The sequence below is a fragment of the Crinia signifera genome, chromosome 19 (assembly GCF_055691185.1).
Source record: "Crinia signifera chromosome 19, ASM5569118v1, whole genome shotgun sequence".
NCBI classification, from domain to species: Eukaryota; Metazoa; Chordata; class Amphibia; order Anura; family Myobatrachidae; genus Crinia; species Crinia signifera.
The window spans coordinates 109,074,250-109,092,185 of NC_139226.1; the positions used below are offsets into that span (position 1 = coordinate 109,074,250).

General features: G+C 44.6%; 1 protein-coding gene across 2 annotated transcripts in view; it reads right to left on the reverse strand.

Moving 5' to 3' along the window:
• Positions 1-268: 268 nt before the first annotated feature.
• The window catches only part of SIDT2 (SID1 transmembrane family member 2), a 42,430-nt gene continuing 24,762 nt past the window's right edge, over positions 269-17,936 (reverse strand). For both annotated transcript variants that reach the window (XM_083163159.1, XM_083163158.1), the window contains 13 exons: positions 17,645-17,718; positions 14,611-14,677; positions 14,444-14,517; positions 12,860-12,983; positions 12,591-12,708; positions 9,814-9,950; positions 8,594-8,702; positions 8,425-8,501; positions 7,389-7,435; positions 6,216-6,321; positions 5,848-5,958; positions 4,893-5,006; positions 269-2,603 (listed from right to left, as the gene is read on the reverse strand). In XM_083163159.1, coding sequence (XP_083019285.1) covers positions 2,541-2,603; positions 4,893-5,006; positions 5,848-5,958; positions 6,216-6,321; positions 7,389-7,435; positions 8,425-8,501; positions 8,594-8,702; positions 9,814-9,950; positions 12,591-12,708; positions 12,860-12,983; positions 14,444-14,517; positions 14,611-14,677; positions 17,645-17,718 — 1,221 coding nt within the window. In that variant the 3' untranslated portion in view covers positions 269-2,540. The remainder of the gene's footprint in view (positions 2,604-4,892; positions 5,007-5,847; positions 5,959-6,215; positions 6,322-7,388; positions 7,436-8,424; positions 8,502-8,593; positions 8,703-9,813; positions 9,951-12,590; positions 12,709-12,859; positions 12,984-14,443; positions 14,518-14,610; positions 14,678-17,644; positions 17,719-17,936) is intronic.

Here is a 17,936-nt window from a genome sequence, read left to right on the forward strand (position 1 = left end):
ATAAAGCCAAATAAACACTTACAGCTTTAATAAGATGTTCCCAATTTATGTGTATTAATGTGGCAACTAGACACCAACACGAGGAATATACATTGCAGCTGTTTCCATCTCCCTGTTCAAGGTAAGCTACAAAAATATGAATTTGTCTATATTACGAGGGATACAGTCACGAGATCGACACTATTTATGTAGACATGTATTGCGTCGACACAAAATAGGCGAAGGTCAACAGGGTTGGAAAGTCGACCCAAGCATTAGCTTGACAATGATCCGACATGTGCCGACAGGTGGTATTTCATACCCTACCGTCCATGCCGAGGGCAGCGGGGCACCGTGCCCGAAGCATGGGGAGCTCAGCAAGCCATGTGAGGGGACATGGTGCACTTTGACGGTGTTCATGTCAACGGTGTTGACATCCGGGACAAAAATGTAAAAAAAACTGACGTCCCCCTTTTGATTGTCAACCTTCCACCCCTGTCGACCTTAGCCATGTCATTATTTCAGGTGTCGACCCACCTTCAGTGGTCGACCTAAATGGGGACTCATACCCATTACTGAGACATCCTTGGAGAGCCTGGAAATAAACAACCACAGGCCGTGTCCATGAAAGGTAAAACTACAGCAGTCAGAGTGTTTTTTGGCATCTTGACGGCTCATTTGACCGTCACGCTGACACTAAGATGTGGAACCTTTGGTAGCGATAATTCCCTACAGTGACATCTGACATGAGTGCACAGACCACACTTATGGGAAAGTAATGCAGACACAATAGTAATAAGAAATAACACACAAAGGCCAGAAAACAATAATGTTTTGCTCAATATCCCTATGGCTGAAATAAATCCTTGAACATACAGATGGAATAAATAACCTACAAACCGTTCATTTAGTATTAAAGGGCAATCTGTAATGTTTACATAAATACATATTCAGTCATCATGAAAGCTTTGTAAGTCACCTGTTGAATCTTGCTAGAGACCTTCCCCATGAATGGATCTGAAGATAAACACACGGAAAGATTTGAAGCAAGATGTGGGCGTTCCCGATCGATCGGAATGACCAATCGTTCACGATGTGTGTACCCACCAATCGATAATATTGGATTATGATCTTTCATGCATGCAGGAAGATAATGGACTAATCTTTTGTGAAGTGTTTCAAATCGATGAACGATTCGAAACCAGTAACAATGTCGGATCGTTGCCAACATCATTCCGTGTGTATGCACCTTTAGGTTCTCTGCGTGAGGGATGGTCAGGAGCCCACCCGGAGGTCTGGTTCGCACAGAGATATCACAACCTCATACACCAAAAGGGAAACCTCTACCATCTGACATAAAATATCAACCAATCAGCTACTGGTTATTTTAAATGCAGCATAAAAAATATCAGGCACGTTATCTCTCCAAGAGACAGGTGCATTAAGCTTCAAAATTGATAAAATGGAGAGTGACAAACAACTGCCCAATCAGCTCCTGTCTGACATTTTTCAAACACAGTCTGTGACATGGCAGGTAAGATCTGATTGGCTGGCTGTTTATCAATCTCCACTTTATCACTTTTGAAGCTTAGTGCATCTGGCCCTTAGTCTTGAAACATGTGAAACCTAGATGTGCATGGATTACAGCACTGCCACACAAGTTTTTCCTTACATACTGTAGGCCAAGTTTGCTTTTTTTTGGACTTTAAGGGGTAAATATACAAAACAGCTTTTCCACTACTCAATTTAAACCACAAGACACTTTCAAGACCACGCCATACAGAGGAGGCAGTATAGGTGGATCACTGAAGGCATGAGCTACTCCAGGACAGGTAAGTGCAAGATACTCTCTCTAGGAGAGTATCTAGAATATGATTAGATCATTAATATCTGCAAATGTTTAAACATAAAAAAAAAGTCCACAAATAAAAGCGTAATTTCCTTTAAGAAAAAGCGATATCCCACAATTTCTTCTCAGAAGCATTTAATGTCAACGCCAATGTAATTCTTTCATAAAAATAATGTCCGACAAACTCAAACAATATGGCAGAAATAATCACAAACTCCTGACACAGACGTTGGACATTATGGACAGCTGCTGTGGGGCAACAGCACGAGGACATTGGGACTCCACCTGTGATGACACGAGTCAGTGGCAATGCTCACGCAGATTACCCACAATGCTCACGCAGATTCCCTCAGTTTCCAGCTGATTACATGACACAGCTTGCTAACCAATTTATTTTCTTTAGGTGACAAGTAGCAAAAAGCCATATAATGGCCGAGACGCTGGGCCTACAATAAGCTCAGTTTGGCAACCAAAAGAGCTACACTGGCACCTTGTGGTCAATGTCCTTTGAGATATAAATGTAGCACAGAGTGGTGGCACGTCTTTCATTCTGAGTTACAGACTCCTGGTGTCTTCTACAGAAAGGAAGCCATCTGTAAGTGCGGTACGATACTGGACGGATACTGGAGCCTCATTCTGTAGGTGGTCATCTCTCTGGGGCCCTATCTGTAAAGGTGTAGGGCGAGCATTCTGCACAGTACCAGAGCATAGTTCAAAATGCATAAATTTTGTCTCTCTGAACTTCATCCAGATCATCATCCAGACACAGCAGGACCTGTGAAGAGAGGAAGGAAGACATACATAAATAAAGCTGTGCTGATTCAAAGTACAAGGTATAGACGTGGTTATTGAGCCTCATATTGTGCAAAGTTGCAGCTTCCTTAACGTTAATGATTGAAGGTAGAACAACCAGCTTGTACTGCAAATGAACCAAGGGAAAGCGGTGATCAGAACTGCATGAAGAACAGATGGCGGGGGTGGCGGACTGATTCATACATACTCCATTCTGACGGCCAGCTTAATCAGAATGATATATACTGGTAAACTGGAGGGTCGACCTGATTACCTACAAAAGGGTTATTCAACATGTCCTTCCACAGGTTTGCAAAAACTGTGGCTGGGATTTATAGTTCCATTGCAGCTGGAGGGCTACATGTTGTACACCCCTAACCTAAGTCTTATGGACTAGGGATATCCCATAGGTCATATGACCCAGAGACGTGACAGCAGTGGGTTATTAATGTTTGGAGATGGTTACTGAGCCTTTAACGTTAGTAGCCGGCTACTGTCTTCCAACCTATGGAATGTACCATCCCTGCCAATTTAATGACTATAAATTGTAAGGAAAATATAACATTAAACATGCCCATTTTGTGTGAATAGATATTGTATGGAATATAGTTTTAAACTACTGTAATATATTTGTATCATAAATGGGGAAGAAATAAAGCTTTTCATGACTAATTTACATTTACATGTGTCCTCATACATCTAGCCTCAGTACGCCACACAACGGTGTACATACATTTAATATACAGTAAACAAAAAATGAAATATCTGCACTACCACTTGGATGCGGCAGGGTACCCAGTATTACCACCCCCTACAAATACAACGGCCAAAAAAATGAGGTCTACCCGGGTTTTAACATTTGACCCCACATTTGCTTCTTGAATAGGCAGATACGGTACCAGGCTTTTTGTTTATATGTTCTTGTCTAGTTTTTGTATGTGAATAAATTTTGCTTTTTACGCTATGAGCTTTGTCCTCCACACATTTGTGTCTTTGAGGGAAAAACAGGAAGAGAATTAAAGCGGGAAAATTTGAAGCGCTTGAAGTGACCCCCGATCTATGTCATAATCCTTGGCCTTGGGAAAGGCCTGCATACGGTATGGGCACATTCTACTGAGGCTGCTATATTTATTTGAATCAATTGTGAAATCTACACCATGAGAGATTTTTATTTGCTTTATCTTTGAGGTGTTATTGTTGACGGGAGACTTCAAAGACGAAAGAACTTTCACGTAGAAAACATCTTCCCAATCCAGTATCAAGCATCCCAATAGGAAGCGCGGGTTCCCTCATTCATTTCTTTATACATTTAATATAGCCCAGGAGGGTTCAGGGTTGCATGCGGAGTGGGAGCCAAATATGCACTGCCACTGATTGTGAAATGGCACTGAAGACGCTGCTGCCAGCATCTCCTAGCGCGACTGCAGATGTGCCAGGTCAATGCTTATAGGGTGTGGCCGTGTTCCGATGGCAATGTACATGCCGGAGCAGCCGAGTTGTGAGCTTCCTGGGGTTAACGGACGGTCATGCTGCCAAGACACAGCCGGGCATGCATATAGATTCATATCTAGTCCATTACCCCCAGGAATTTCATTTGTAACCCATTTGGGGCAATTTACCCCAGTTCCCCGACCACTGGTCTACTACATAAATGTAACTACAGAGGAAACTGTTTGGGTAACAAGATCTCTGATTTAAGTTGTTTTGGAAGTATATCATGAAGTACAGGGAAAACTAAAGAACTATAGAAGAACTATTTCAGGGTGACCCTTTGATTTAAATCAGAGGCAGCAGGAGTGAAAGGGAGTTTTTAACCATTTTAGACAAACCAGGTGTATGTTTCTTATGAACCCTTTGTCAAACATCTGTCACAACAATCTTAAGCTGGGTAGACAGTGGACAACATTTTAAAAGGATTTTGCAGATTCTGAGGGCTCAGAACAACAAAATGTAAATCTAGTCTAGCGTGTATGCACAACGTTGCACGTTCCTGCGTGTCGTCAGCAACAACCTAAGTCGTTTGCACATGTAGGACAATGGAGGATAAGAGCATATAATTTAAAACTATACATTAAATCATCCAAAATAAATGTGACCTGTGCACAGGATGTATAAAGAAAAAGCTGCAAACCAAACCTCAGGACAGCAGTAACACAGCTCAGACTGCAGGAGACAGAATACCCCCCATAAACATTTGCAGACAGGAAACTATAATAGTGCAAATAAAAATCCTGCCATATGAAGAATAATGTAGAGATACAGTGAGACTCACAAGGAAAGAACCGAACATTGCGATGGAGGAGAGAAAGTGCCAAATATCATGGTCATCGAAGAATCCAAGCAGTATACACTCTCTGTTGTGCTCTCGCGATTCCGCTGGGGTTTTCTGTAAGCAGAACACATGAGGAGAAGAAAATGCACAATGTCAGACCAAGGGTTGATACAGGTTGGTTTGCTAATGGAAAAAACCATGTGCACTACAGGTGGGGACAGATGTAACATGTGCAGAGAGAGTTAGATTTGGGTGGGGTTTGTACTTCAGGATGTGGTATAGCACACTGACAGTCGGGATTCCGACAGTCATTACCCTGACGACAGAATCCCGATTGTCCGGACTCAGACAGTGGGGGGAGCACAACGAAGCCCCTTGTGGGCTCGCCATGCTCGCTACGCTTGCCACCTATTCTATTCTCCTTCTATGGGGGTCGTGGACCCCCACAAGGGAGAATAGCTGGTGGCAGTCGGTATACCGGGTGTTGGGGTTTTAGCAGTCAGAATTCCGACGTCGGTGTAATAACTGTCGGAATCCCAACTGTCTGTCAGCCATCCGGCACCCGTACTTCAAACTGAAATCTATATTGCAGCGTAAAAATAAAGCAGCCAGTATTTACCCTGCACAGAAACAAAATAACTCACCCAAATCTAACTCTCTCTGCACATGTTACATCTGCCCCACCTGCAGTGCACATGGTTTTGTCCATTAGCAAACCAAATGTGCTTTGCCAACCAACCTGAATCACCCAAATACAACAGGTAACAACAGCGCTCTCGGATTAGACAAGAATACCTCTTTAAACTGCAAGGCAGTGATTGCCAATGAGAACGCCATAAAGGATTACCTAGGCCTTTTAGAAATCTGCACCATGGAATACATACTATTATAGAAATCCACTTCCTGAGAAGCAGACAAGATGGCTGCAGATCTCGCATAAGTCTCCTACCCTTACCTGCCAGGTGCTGAGTCCATGGAAGAAGAAGAAGAGAGCAAATCCCCAGACCACAGATGTGAAGGCGATGCAAAAAAGCGGGACCGGCAGTATACGCTCCCCACTGCGTAGCTATTGTGGTAAGAGGAAAAGCATAAATACAATGATACAGAGCAGACGTGGTCATTCTGGATGACGGTATGATGAAAACCTTATACACAACTACCTCATACTTCTATGGCAGCGCGACAACATAGTGGTCAGCAATACTAGATATCTGTAAGAACTTGTGCAGATGTGATAGGGTATATACAATGGCAGCTCCAATGCGGCGGGCACTGGCCCTTTTCTGTATAGTGCTGCGTAATAATTCCACCCCATTGGCTCACCTTCATGATGATGTAGAACGCAAAGTACAGCAGTAGGTTACAGAGACCAATGGCCAGGAGGTATGAGGCAAAATCATTAGGTCGTTTGATTAGGCCATATGCTGCCCTGTGGATGAGATAAGCACAGGCGTGATCACTTCAGGTAAACAGTAGGAACGTTGGGACACCAGGGTAGAATTCCCATAGCACAGAACCTGGGTTGACCATTTCACACCAAGCCAGGACCTGGGTAACCCAGCAATATCCCAGGTTAGATGCTCAGTGTGAAAGGGGAACTAAAATAGGAAAATTTGGACCTCAACATTCACATACATTTTTTATAATGCCATTATAAAATCCCATTAAAACAGTTCTAGGTAAAATCAGGTGATGAAGTTTGACTCAACTAGCATGTGGTCTTCCACTTTGTGTAATTTAGTAGTAGGAGCGCACTAGTAGCACTGTAGTAGTAGGAGCGCACTAGTAGCACTGTAGTAGTAGAGCGCACTAGTAGCACTGTAGTAGTAGGAGCGCACTATATCACTATTTCATAGTATATGACCATTGCAATCTCCCTCCAGCTTGTACTGGGTATTTCTTTAAGTGTCCAGTGAAGTCCACCCCATTGTCTGTTCTATGGTGATCACCAGTGGTGGCTCCTAACTATATCACCAGGGTCAGAAATGTTCACATGTATGGAAACACAATTCCACATATGTTCACAAGTCAACAGGCAGGTTCCTAGGGATTGAATTGACAGCAGCCCCTAGAAGCCAGATAGGGCTGCAGTAATAGCAGGGCTGCAGTAATAGCAGGGGAGCGGCTTACCATTGCAAGCGCTCTCTCTGCTAACTGTAGTCTGGGCCTGCAGTTCCGGGGGTGAAAGCTACCCACCCTGTGATATATTTAGGGGGGGGCTCGACTGCAGGTTCTAGGTAAAATCCACCAGTGGCCACCACCAAACGTTTATTTTCCCAAACACGCACATAGCTCACATGAAATCGCTAACATGCAGGAGGCATGGGGAACACAGCACAATGACAATCATGACAAGTAAATGAGGCAGAGCCTTGTAATTACTGTCAGCCACTACTGCATGCTTTCTCAGGCATACTGGGAGGAGCCATGCTGAATCGCCACGCATTACGCTAGTGTATAAAACGCTACGAAAATGATAATTGTTCCTTTACTTACAAAGACCAGTTTATGATGTTCCCCATCACAAGCAGCACCATACGGTCCTGGGAACATTGAGCAAATAGAAGCAAATTAGATTATGAAAGGATACAAAAAAAAAAAAGAGGCGTGGAAGGAGAGAAGGAAGACGGGAGAAAGACAATATGTCACACATAGCATTTGTTCTGTGCCCCTCATCTCTGTATGTCCAGCAGACTCACCCACCCCTTAATATAAAAGCACCACTGTGACCTAATAAAAAACATAAGAGGAGGCTTGTCCAAGACAAGAATGATGTAAATAGGATTTCCCAGTATATACGCATATCCCAGAGACTTACTCCGACCATTATAAGAGACTAGTATAAAGCCTGTGAATATGACCGCTTTTACAATGTACTTCCAACCTCTGTCTTCAGTGTCCCTGCAAAAATTGCTTTCCCTTTGTATTAAGGAGTACATGTTTTTTTTTGCCCCCTATGGGGCCCATTTATTAGGGATCACATTACTGGGCGGAATATTATCGCCCAGGATCGCATTGTAATATGCGATCCAATATTGGGGATGTATCATCCTGCACAAGCAGGAACAGGAAACGAGCCTGTCACTGCCATGCACTCAGCCGGGGATTCTACGCATGTGCGGTCAGAGCTGGCCCCTCCGCCTACCGAACTACCTGGGTGGCAGGCTGCAATAGGCTACGCCCATTTCAGAATGGCGGTAGCCCAGGGACCCAAAGCGATGCTGTCCGATGTTGATACATTGGGCAGCTTTGCATCCCCCAATAGTAACCTATGGAGGATGCGGCCAGCATTGGTGCAGGAGGGGTCGGAAATTACAGCTGTGGTCCCTCCTAATACATTCAGGTAATATATAACCCTTGAAAACGTGTGTTTTATGTGAGACTATACATTAATGTGATATTGCGATTGGGTCATTGTCAGAAGTGTCTGTGGTTTCCCCCTGAGGTAATATGTGAAAAGTGCGGGAAGTAAGAGTCTGGAGAACTGTGTTAAGCTGGGGCTCTCGGGAAGTGATTTGTATACATAACTCACCACATACATTGGAGGACTGCACTGCCTTATACAGTCCGTGTACACAACCTGCAGGATTCGGCGTAGGATGCCAGAGTCTGTTGGTAAACAGAGATTGAGCAGATAACACATCTGGTAAAAGAAAGCTCTTAGGTAATAAAGATGTCCCCAATAAAAACAAGACAATTACCTAGTCTCCAGCGACCCATATAATACAGCTGCGTGCTCAGGACCAGAGTAAACAGTATGTGAATCACAGAGAAGACAATCCAGAAAATGGGATTTCCTTTCCCAAACACCTAGCAGGAGAGAGGACAGGAGGAGAGAGGAGACTTGTCAGAAACAAGCAAACAGGAAAAATGTACAGAGATGCCCAGTAATGTCCAGACGTAGTGCGCGGAGAGGAACAAGAGAAGAGCACTTCTAATAAAGTGACATAACCCCCAAAAAAAGGATGCTTTCAAAAATAGAAGTTTTAATAATTTATTAACATGGTGTATGATCTGTGACATGAAACGGTCTTCACTAGCCACACCTTGTAGTAGAGTTTGGCTGTTCCTCAGCCAGCTCCAAGCCTCCTACACAGTTGTTTCTGTTTCAGTTAATGACTGTGTTTCAACCTACATATGAAAATGATACAGCGGACTATAATAATTCAAAAGCTCTTACATTGTACAAATGTACCTGGAAGCATTGACGCTGTTTGTAAGGCAAAGGCCAGTCACACTAAATAATGATTTGATTTGGAAACATTTTGTTTATTCAAATGTAACTTTGTTAATTGATAAAAATAAAATATTAACATTTCTATGTCTTTTTGAAAGCATTCTTCCATTGCAGCATTTTTCCCACACCTGCCTAACACTTTTGCACAGTACAGTATAATATGAATAGATCTAGTGAAATAGATGTAATCAGGACCTTCTCTGGCATTAGCATCTATCTCAGATCAGAGCTTTACTAAAATGGGGAAGTTCTACCAGATGTGGGTAAAATGTAACAATCTGGGACCATTAGCATCAACAAAGATCCCATGGGAAAAGGAGAACACAGTGATCCAGGAGAGGACATACAGTACAATGTATGGGATTATGGGGGGGGGGGATCCTGGCCCGTTTTCGTTTCATCCGAAAGTAACTCGACAGTCGGAATTCAATGTTCCAGCTGTCGAGTGTCAGAAAGTCCACGGATCGGCGGAAACAGCTGTGTATTATTGGAAAACATCCAACAAAAGAGATCAGACTTTAAAAAAAGTTGGATCTGACACTCATCGTTAACGGCAGCATTGGACAGGTGAGTGCTGATATTTCCCGTATATTGAATATCCCCCTATATCTTCATTCTGGCACATATTTCTTAGACCGCTTTTGATGAGTTATAGGCTATTCAATCAAAGATATACATACTTACCACACCAAGGACGGAGAAGAAGATGACAATGGCTAGGCAGGCATAGGCACTGTAAGCACTGGCATTAATATCTGGGTGCCTTTTCTGATACAACTTCAACATACACAGGCCAGCAATCATATACATGAAGGAGGTGTCTACAGAAGAGGAAGAGATGAAACATGTCGGGTCACAAGGAAATAAACAAAAGAATGTTAAATGGCTGAAGGAGTGGGAGGAATGTGAGATGATGGATGAGTAAAATGCTAAAAGGTGAGTAGGTGGGATGAGAGAAGATGCATGAGTGGAGTGCTAGAGGGCGAGTAGGTGGGATGAGAGAAGATGCATGAGTGGAGTGCTAGAAGGCGAGTAGGTGGGATGAGAGAAGATGGATGAGTGGAGTGCTAGAAGGTGAGTAGGTAGGATTAGAGAAGATGGATGAGTGGAATGCTAGAAGCCGAGTAGGTGGGATGAGAGAAGATGGATGAGTGGAGTGGTAGAAGCCGAGTAGGTGGGATGAGAGAAGAGGGATGAGTGGAGTGCTAGAGGGCGAGTAGGTGGGATGAGAGAAGAGGGATGAGTGGAGTGCTAGAAGGCGAGTAGGTGGGATGAGAGAAGAGGGATGAGTGGAGTGCTAGAGGGCGAGTAGGTGGGATGAGAGAAGATGCATGAGTGGAGTGCTAGAAGGTGAGTAGGTGGGATGAGAGAAGATGGGTGAGTGGAATGCTAGAAGGTGAGTAGGTGGGATTAGAGAAGATGGATGAGTGGAATGCTAGAAGCCGAGTAGGTGGGATGAGAGAAGATGGATGAGTGGAGTGGTAGAAGCCGAGTAGGTGGGATGAGAGAAGAGGGATGAGTGGAGTGCTAGAAGGCGAGTAGGTGGGATGAGAGAAGAGGGATGAGTGGAGTGCTAGAGGGCGAGTAGGTGGGATGAGAGAAGATGCATGAGTGGAGTGCTAGAAGGTGAGTAGGTGGGATGAGAGAAGATGGGTGAGTGGAATGCTAGAAGGTGAGTAGGTGGGATTAGAGAAGATGGATGAGTGGAATGCTAGAAGCCGAGTAGGTGGGATGAGAGAAGATGGATGAGTGGAGTGGTAGAAGCCGAGTAGGTGGGATGAGAGAAGAGGGATGAGTGGAGTGCTAGAGGGCGAGTAGGTGGGATGGGAGAAGATGCATGAGTGGAGTGCTAGAAGGTGAGTAGGTGGGATGAGAGAAGATGGGTGAGTGGAATGCTAGAAGGTGAGTAGGTGGGATTAGAGAAGATGGATGAGTGGAATGCTAGAAGCCGAGTAGGTGGGATGAGAGAAGATGGATGAGTGGAGTGGTAGAAGCCGAGTAGGTGGGATGAGAGAAGAGGGATGAGTGGAATACTAGAAGGCGAGTAGGTGGGATGAGAGAAGATGGATGAGTGGAGTGCTAGAGGGTGAGTAGGTGGGATGAGAGAAGAGGGATGAGTGGAGTGCTAGAGGGTGAGTAGGTGGGATGAGAGAAGAGGGATGAGTGGAGTGCTAGAGGGTGAGTAGGTGGGATGAGAGAAGATGGAAGAGTGGAGTACTAGATGGCGAGTAGGTGGATGAGTGGAATGCTAGAAGGTGAGTAGGTGGGATGAGAGAAGATGGGTGAGTGGAATGCTAGAAGGTGAGTAGGTGGGATTAGAGAAGATGGATGAGTGGAATGCTAGAAGCCGAGTAGGTAGGATGAGAGAAGATGGATGAGTGGAGTGGTAGAAGCCGAGTAGGTGGGATGAGAAAAGATGGATGAGTGGAATGCTAGAAGGCGAGTAGGTGGGATGAGAGAAGAGGGATGAGTGGAATACTAGAAGGCGAGTAGGTGGGATGAGAGAAGATGGATGAGTGGAATGCAAGAAGGCGAGTAGGTGGGATGAGAGAAGAGGGATGAGTGGAGTGCTAGAGGGTGAGTAGGTGGGATGAGAGAAGATGGATGAGTGGAGTGCTAGAGGGCGAGTAGGTGGGATGAGAGAAGATGGAAGAGTGGAGTACTAGATGGCGAGTAGGTGGATGAGTGGAATGCTAGAAGGCGAGTAGGTGGGATGAGAGAAGATGGATGAGTGGAATGCAAGAAGGCGAGTAGGTGGGATGAGAGAAGATGGGTGAGTGGAATGCTAGAAGGTGAGTAGGTGGGATTAGAGAAGATGGATGAGTGGAATGCTAGAAGCCGAGTAGGTGGGATGAGAGAAGATGGATGAGTGGAGTGGTAGAAGCCGAGTAGGTGGGATGAGAAAAGATGGATGAGTGGAATACTAGAAGGCGAGTAGGTGGGATGAGAGAAGATGGATGAGTGGAATGCAAGAAGGCGAGTAGGTGGGATGAGAGAAGAGGGATGAGTGGAGTGCTAGAGGGCGAGTAGGTGGGATGAGAGAAGATGGAAGAGTGGAGTACTAGATGGCGAGTAGGTGGATGAGTAGAATGCAAGAAGGCGAGTAGGTGGGATGAGAGAAGAGGGATGAGTGGAGTGCTAGAAGGTGAGTAGGTGGGATGCTAGAAGGCGAGTAGGTAGAATAAGAGAAGATGGATGAGTGGAATGCTAGAAGGTGAGTAGGTGGAATGGAAGAAGATGGATGAGTGGAGTGCTAGAAGGTGAGTAGGTGGAATGAGAGAAGATGGATTAATGGAGTGCTAGAAGGTGAGTAGGTGGGATGCTAGAAGGTGAGTAGGTGGGATGGGAGTAGATGAATGAGGGGTACGGGGGAAGGCGAGTTGGTGGGATAGGAAAAGGTCAATGAGTGGAAAGGAGGAAGATGAACGAATGAAATGGAAGATGAATGGGTAAACACTTACCAAACTGAAAGTTGGTGTAGTTTGGGCACACATGGTAGCATGCGCTGAGGAGTCCCTCCATCATAAGAGCAGTGCCCATAGCGTAGAACACCCCGAAGTGCTTAGGGATCCCACATTCCTGGGCATGGAAGTGAAAGGACTTGATCAGGACTCACAGAGAGAAATTGATGCATTTGCAGATGAACAATAAACAAACTGAGATATCTAGCAACTTCCCATTACCACACTCACCCCATATACAAAGGTTTCCACTTATGCCCACATCTTACCTCCAGCTGTCCCCTGGTGTATATACGGCTGCGGGTATCACTGAGTTCTCTCTGCAGTACAATGATGAGAAACAGTAACCCCAACATAATGTACCCCAGGTTGCTGAGAATGTTGTTAAATGCGCTGAAAAAAAAAAAAAAAAAAAGAGAACAAAATCAAACCAAAAGAGAGAATAAAGGATGATCGGACAAGAAAAAAGGGTATATATGTGCAAATAATGGGCCACATTTTGCACATCGTTAGTCTTTCATGCCTAAAATTTTGTACACTTAGTTTAAATCCTTTGTAATGACTTCCCCAGACTGATTATTCCTACAACAACCTGCAATGAAGTGGGAAAAACTAACAAACGAAATGTAACATAGACAACAGTCAGTAAGGTCCACCAAAGCACTAGCGGCAAGGACTATCAAGAGTCATAAACGGAAAGTAATAACGTAGGTGGAAGATTTTCCTAGGTGGCAGCATCATTTATATAATAGGTATACACATGATAACTTATGATAAATACCATCCTTGTGTGGATCCAGATTCTGGAGGTGGGCATTCAGCGTGAGCACACAATGTAGGCAGATGCCCAATGGCTTGGCCAACATACAGTGATTTTAAAGCAGAATATTGCCATAAGTAAGGTCCAAAAGAATTCACACAACGCGTTTCGTTTTTACAAAAACTTCCTATTAATCACCAAGTCACATGTCGGACAATCAGAGTTTTCCAAACTTTTTTCACGGCACCTTAGAATATCAGAATTTTTGGCCACGCCACCCTTAGGCCCAAAGTTTCTTACTGAGAAATTAAGTAAAATAATAAAATTTAGTAATTTGTGTTTATAGGTCATCCTTAGGTTCAATTACGTGGTGAAGGATAAGATTCACTTCTTTTTGTCCACATATTCACCCATTAAATTAACTATAAACCATTTGACTTGGTCCTGGATCATCAATCAATTGCACCCCTGTAAGTTCCCTGAGGCATCCCAGAGTGCCACGGCGTACAGTTAGGGAACCCTGGGACTAGGTCATTATATATACTAACTTTAGATCCCCCTAGTTAATCATTGCTACATTCAGAATTGCCATCAGTTCAGCTGATAGCTAAAGACAGAACGTGGGCTAGCCCTAAATTTCTACATATTATTCCAATAAGTTTTATAATTTATTATTTCCACTTATATTATTACAGTCCATTAAAGAATCATAGATAGTCCATGCAGTAGGTGCTTATAGTCTAGCTAAACATACTGAGGATTAATATTAAAAAGGTCCTGATCCGTTTTGAATGTTCAGAAATACACACAGATGCTCACTGCACATAGGAAACCACATAGATCTCTATACAGCCTGCAATTCTGCAGACACACCCGACACTTATGCTATGTATGAACACCCAGGCACACCCGCAAGTGGAGATGAATGAAACTCTGACTATTCATTAGTTGCTCCAAGTTGCATATTCTTGACTATGAATCTTGCTCAGCTTAAAACCAATTGCTAGATCTAAACTAGTGTGCAACGCTGAGTCAGTCTGAATGTCTATTGGCCAAGGTGCCACCATTGCAACATTCAGCCAGAGCAGAGTACCTGAGAGATCCAAGGGGATGAGCGCACAGGAAATTATAATAGCAAATGTCCTGATTCCCGGTTACATTCACCACCTGCAGAGAAGCAGAGAAGTAATGTGCCGTGTTCAGGTGCACTAACATGCATTCACTAGTAATACAGATATAGAAGTAACTATATTCTCTCACCGTTTGGTAAGTTATAACAAGCTGTACAACAGGTAGAGCGTAGAACACCGCTATCGTGGAGATGTTCCTGCACAGGAGACACAAAAATGACAAGATTGGGATTTGCACAGGAAGAGAAATGTTACCTGCCATCACCTGGGGAGCGAATAGGCAAGGTCTTGTTCTCATGCTAGAACACTCGTCCAGCTAACACGTGCACTTGTATACATGCAAATTAGGCTACAGGGAACAAACTGCAATTCGGTTGTTTCGGATAAAACAAACACTATTGTTAAAACTGCTTCAAACACTTGGGAATCCTATCCTATCCCCCAGGACAAAAACAGATCCACCTTCCCCTGCCACTGCTTCACATTTATTCTAGAGTTTTATTTGGCAAAATCTTACCAAAAAAATAGCCAAAAGATAAAACAATAAAAACATACAGGGGCAGATGTATGAAGCAGTGATAATGGAGAAGTGATAAAGTACCTGGTACTTTATCACCGGCCAACAGTGGCCTACGTTTTGGGCGCCCCCCCGCCGAGCACCCCTACCCCGCCGCCCCTGCAAACCCCCCCTCAATCCCCCACAGCCTTACCTATCGCGCTGGTCCCGGCGGCTCCGTTCTTCTGCTGAGGACCACCAGAAAATGGCCGCCCCCATACAGCAGACAGTTTCAGAGAACTGTGTGCTATATGGGGGCGGCCATTTTGTGGTGGTCCTCAGCAGAAGAACGGAGCCGCCGGGACCAGCGCGATAGGTAAGTCTGCGGGGGATTGAGGGGGTGTTTAACTATAGCACCGCAGCCCCCGGCGCCCCCACATGCACAGCGCCCCCCCGCGGTGGCGGGGGCTGCGGTGCTATAGTTACGCCCCTGCCGGCCAATCAGCTCCTGACTGTTAAGTTACAGACTGGCTTGAAAAAGGGACTGGACGTTGATAAAGTACAAGGCACTTTATCACTGCTTCATACATATACCACACACTATTTTACATATATTACAGTGATACAGCACCAACCCACACAACAATGTGACAAGACCTGCTTATCTGTGCACCACAGCAGGTGCCTCTTTCTACAGTAAGTTAAAGGGTGGTTATTGCGCTCAACCTATGGTTTGAGGCGCTGCCAAATGAAGGGGGATTCCCCAGCCCCCTGGATATACTGAAATACTGTGCAATTTGGCGCTGCCTGCCTGGAAGGTAATGCTAGTCAATATACAAATGATCGTAGGTGGGTTGCCTAGCGCTCACCTCTTATATACCACATTAATGCGTAAGGTAGATGTATGGAAAGAAAGTATATAGAAACGTGTTAATCCTTTAAGAGGTTTATTGGTATACAAGGTAAAAATGTGCAGTATAACACCGTTTGTCAACCAAGGAGCTGCTGCAAGCAGGTGATGTTTAGCAGACTGGATGGCAAGGGGGGATGAGATGTTACTGCGGGGGTGGTGGGGGGTATAGCTCCTGTGATAATGTCTCACAGGGAACTGGGAGGGTGAGGGGTAGAAGGCAGTATGTAAGCCGTACAAGTAAACAAAGTACTTGGATGGTAAGTACAGGCTATAACTGTCCGTGGGACGATGTAAGCATAAGTCAATGAAAACAATGTTCCGTGAAAGCAGTCAGTTGGTGAGGTCAAGGTGAGAGGGTGAGTGTCGCCGGGTGTTGGCGTCCCAAACCACCCGGTGATACACTAACCTCTTACCCGATACCTGGTCTCGTAGGTCCCTCGCCGGAGATCTGGCTGCAGACTTGTGCGGGCGGGCGGCAGCAGTAGCACACTGCTCTACGGCGTCTTCCGTCACTTCCGGGTTCGGCTGTTAAGCTTGCGCCCGGGGTGTCAGGATCAGCCGGAGCTGTGTGGTCTCAACTCCTGTAATGGAGGAGACTTGACAACACAACACAACATGTATCTAATAATGGAATAAGCAACTACTGTAGAAAGAGGCACCTGCTGTGGTGCACAGATAAGCAGGTCTTGTCACATTACAAATTCATGTTGGGCACCTTCCATTAAAAATAGTATTAAATAAAATAATAATTCTACTAGGGTCATAATAACGACAATGGTCTTTTCCCAAATAACTGGTGCTCTGGGGATACAACCAGTTCCAAGTGTAATTTATCTAGATCAATGGTTCTCAAAAACTGTGGGTCCTGACCATCTCAGCATGTTGCTGACCATTAGTCTGAGGACTTCTCTTTTCTCTCAGTCAGTGATCCAGGTAGATTGAAAAATCAGTTGAATTGTCTGTTACTTCAGACTCCTCACAACATTTTGTGCCTCTGCAATGCTGCCGTGCATGTGTGGTCTGCTAACACACACACACACGCACACACCAACTAGATTGTAGTACAGTTGGAGTATCCCTTATCCAACATGCTTGGGACCAGAAGTACACTCTGAAAACTGTGGCTTTTTGAATAATTTGGATAACGGATATCTGGATATGGGATACTCAGCCTTTATGCATGGGTCCTCAAAACTGTGGCCCTCCAGATGTTGTGAAACTACAAATCCCAGCATGCCTTGCCAGTTTTAACACTCCCTTATAGCAAAACTGTGGCAAGGCATGCTGGGATTTGTAGTTTCACAACATCTGGAGGGCCGCAGTTTGAGGACCCAATGCTTAATGCTTTTGTAATAAATAGGATCCAGCTGTGAGGTAATAATGTATATCCTAAAAAGCGTGCCATGCAGACAAGCCAGAGGACAGATTTATCTGATAGCTTAAGCAGAGTACAATTCTGTGTCCGTCCTTATACAAAAACATAGCAATGTCAATGTGTATAGCAGTAGGAGCCACCCGGAATTCCATATATTTATATTATCTGTCCAGATAGATTAGTTTATACAAGTTGGAAATGATTACAAGGTTCTTAGGGAAGACCACAATGCAGTAGGCAGAAGTGGGGAACTCATCCAGAAGTAATTACTCTGTGTAATAAAGCCTCAGGAACCCCCAACTGCAGATCATTTCCCCATGATTCCTAAAACATACATAACGCGGGTACCATGATTTTTTACATAGATAGGATGCTCTCACCAGAAATAGATTTGGTACTTCTTCCGGATCACACGCTTGTCTTTCCTTGCTAGGTCAGCGACATATAAATACTTCTAAAAAAGATAAAATGGGAATGTAAAGCGTAGGCAGGGATTCTAACAACCACAAGGAATATCCCGCAGTTCCTTGTATAGCGCAACTTTACAATTGGATTTTAGTGATAGTGTGAGAGAGACTCTCCTCCCTCTAACAAGGGCGTTCACGAGTGTGTAGGCGCCCAGATGGAAGAGCTTCAGTATGCTACATGCCCTTCCGCCATCCCTTGGCTCCA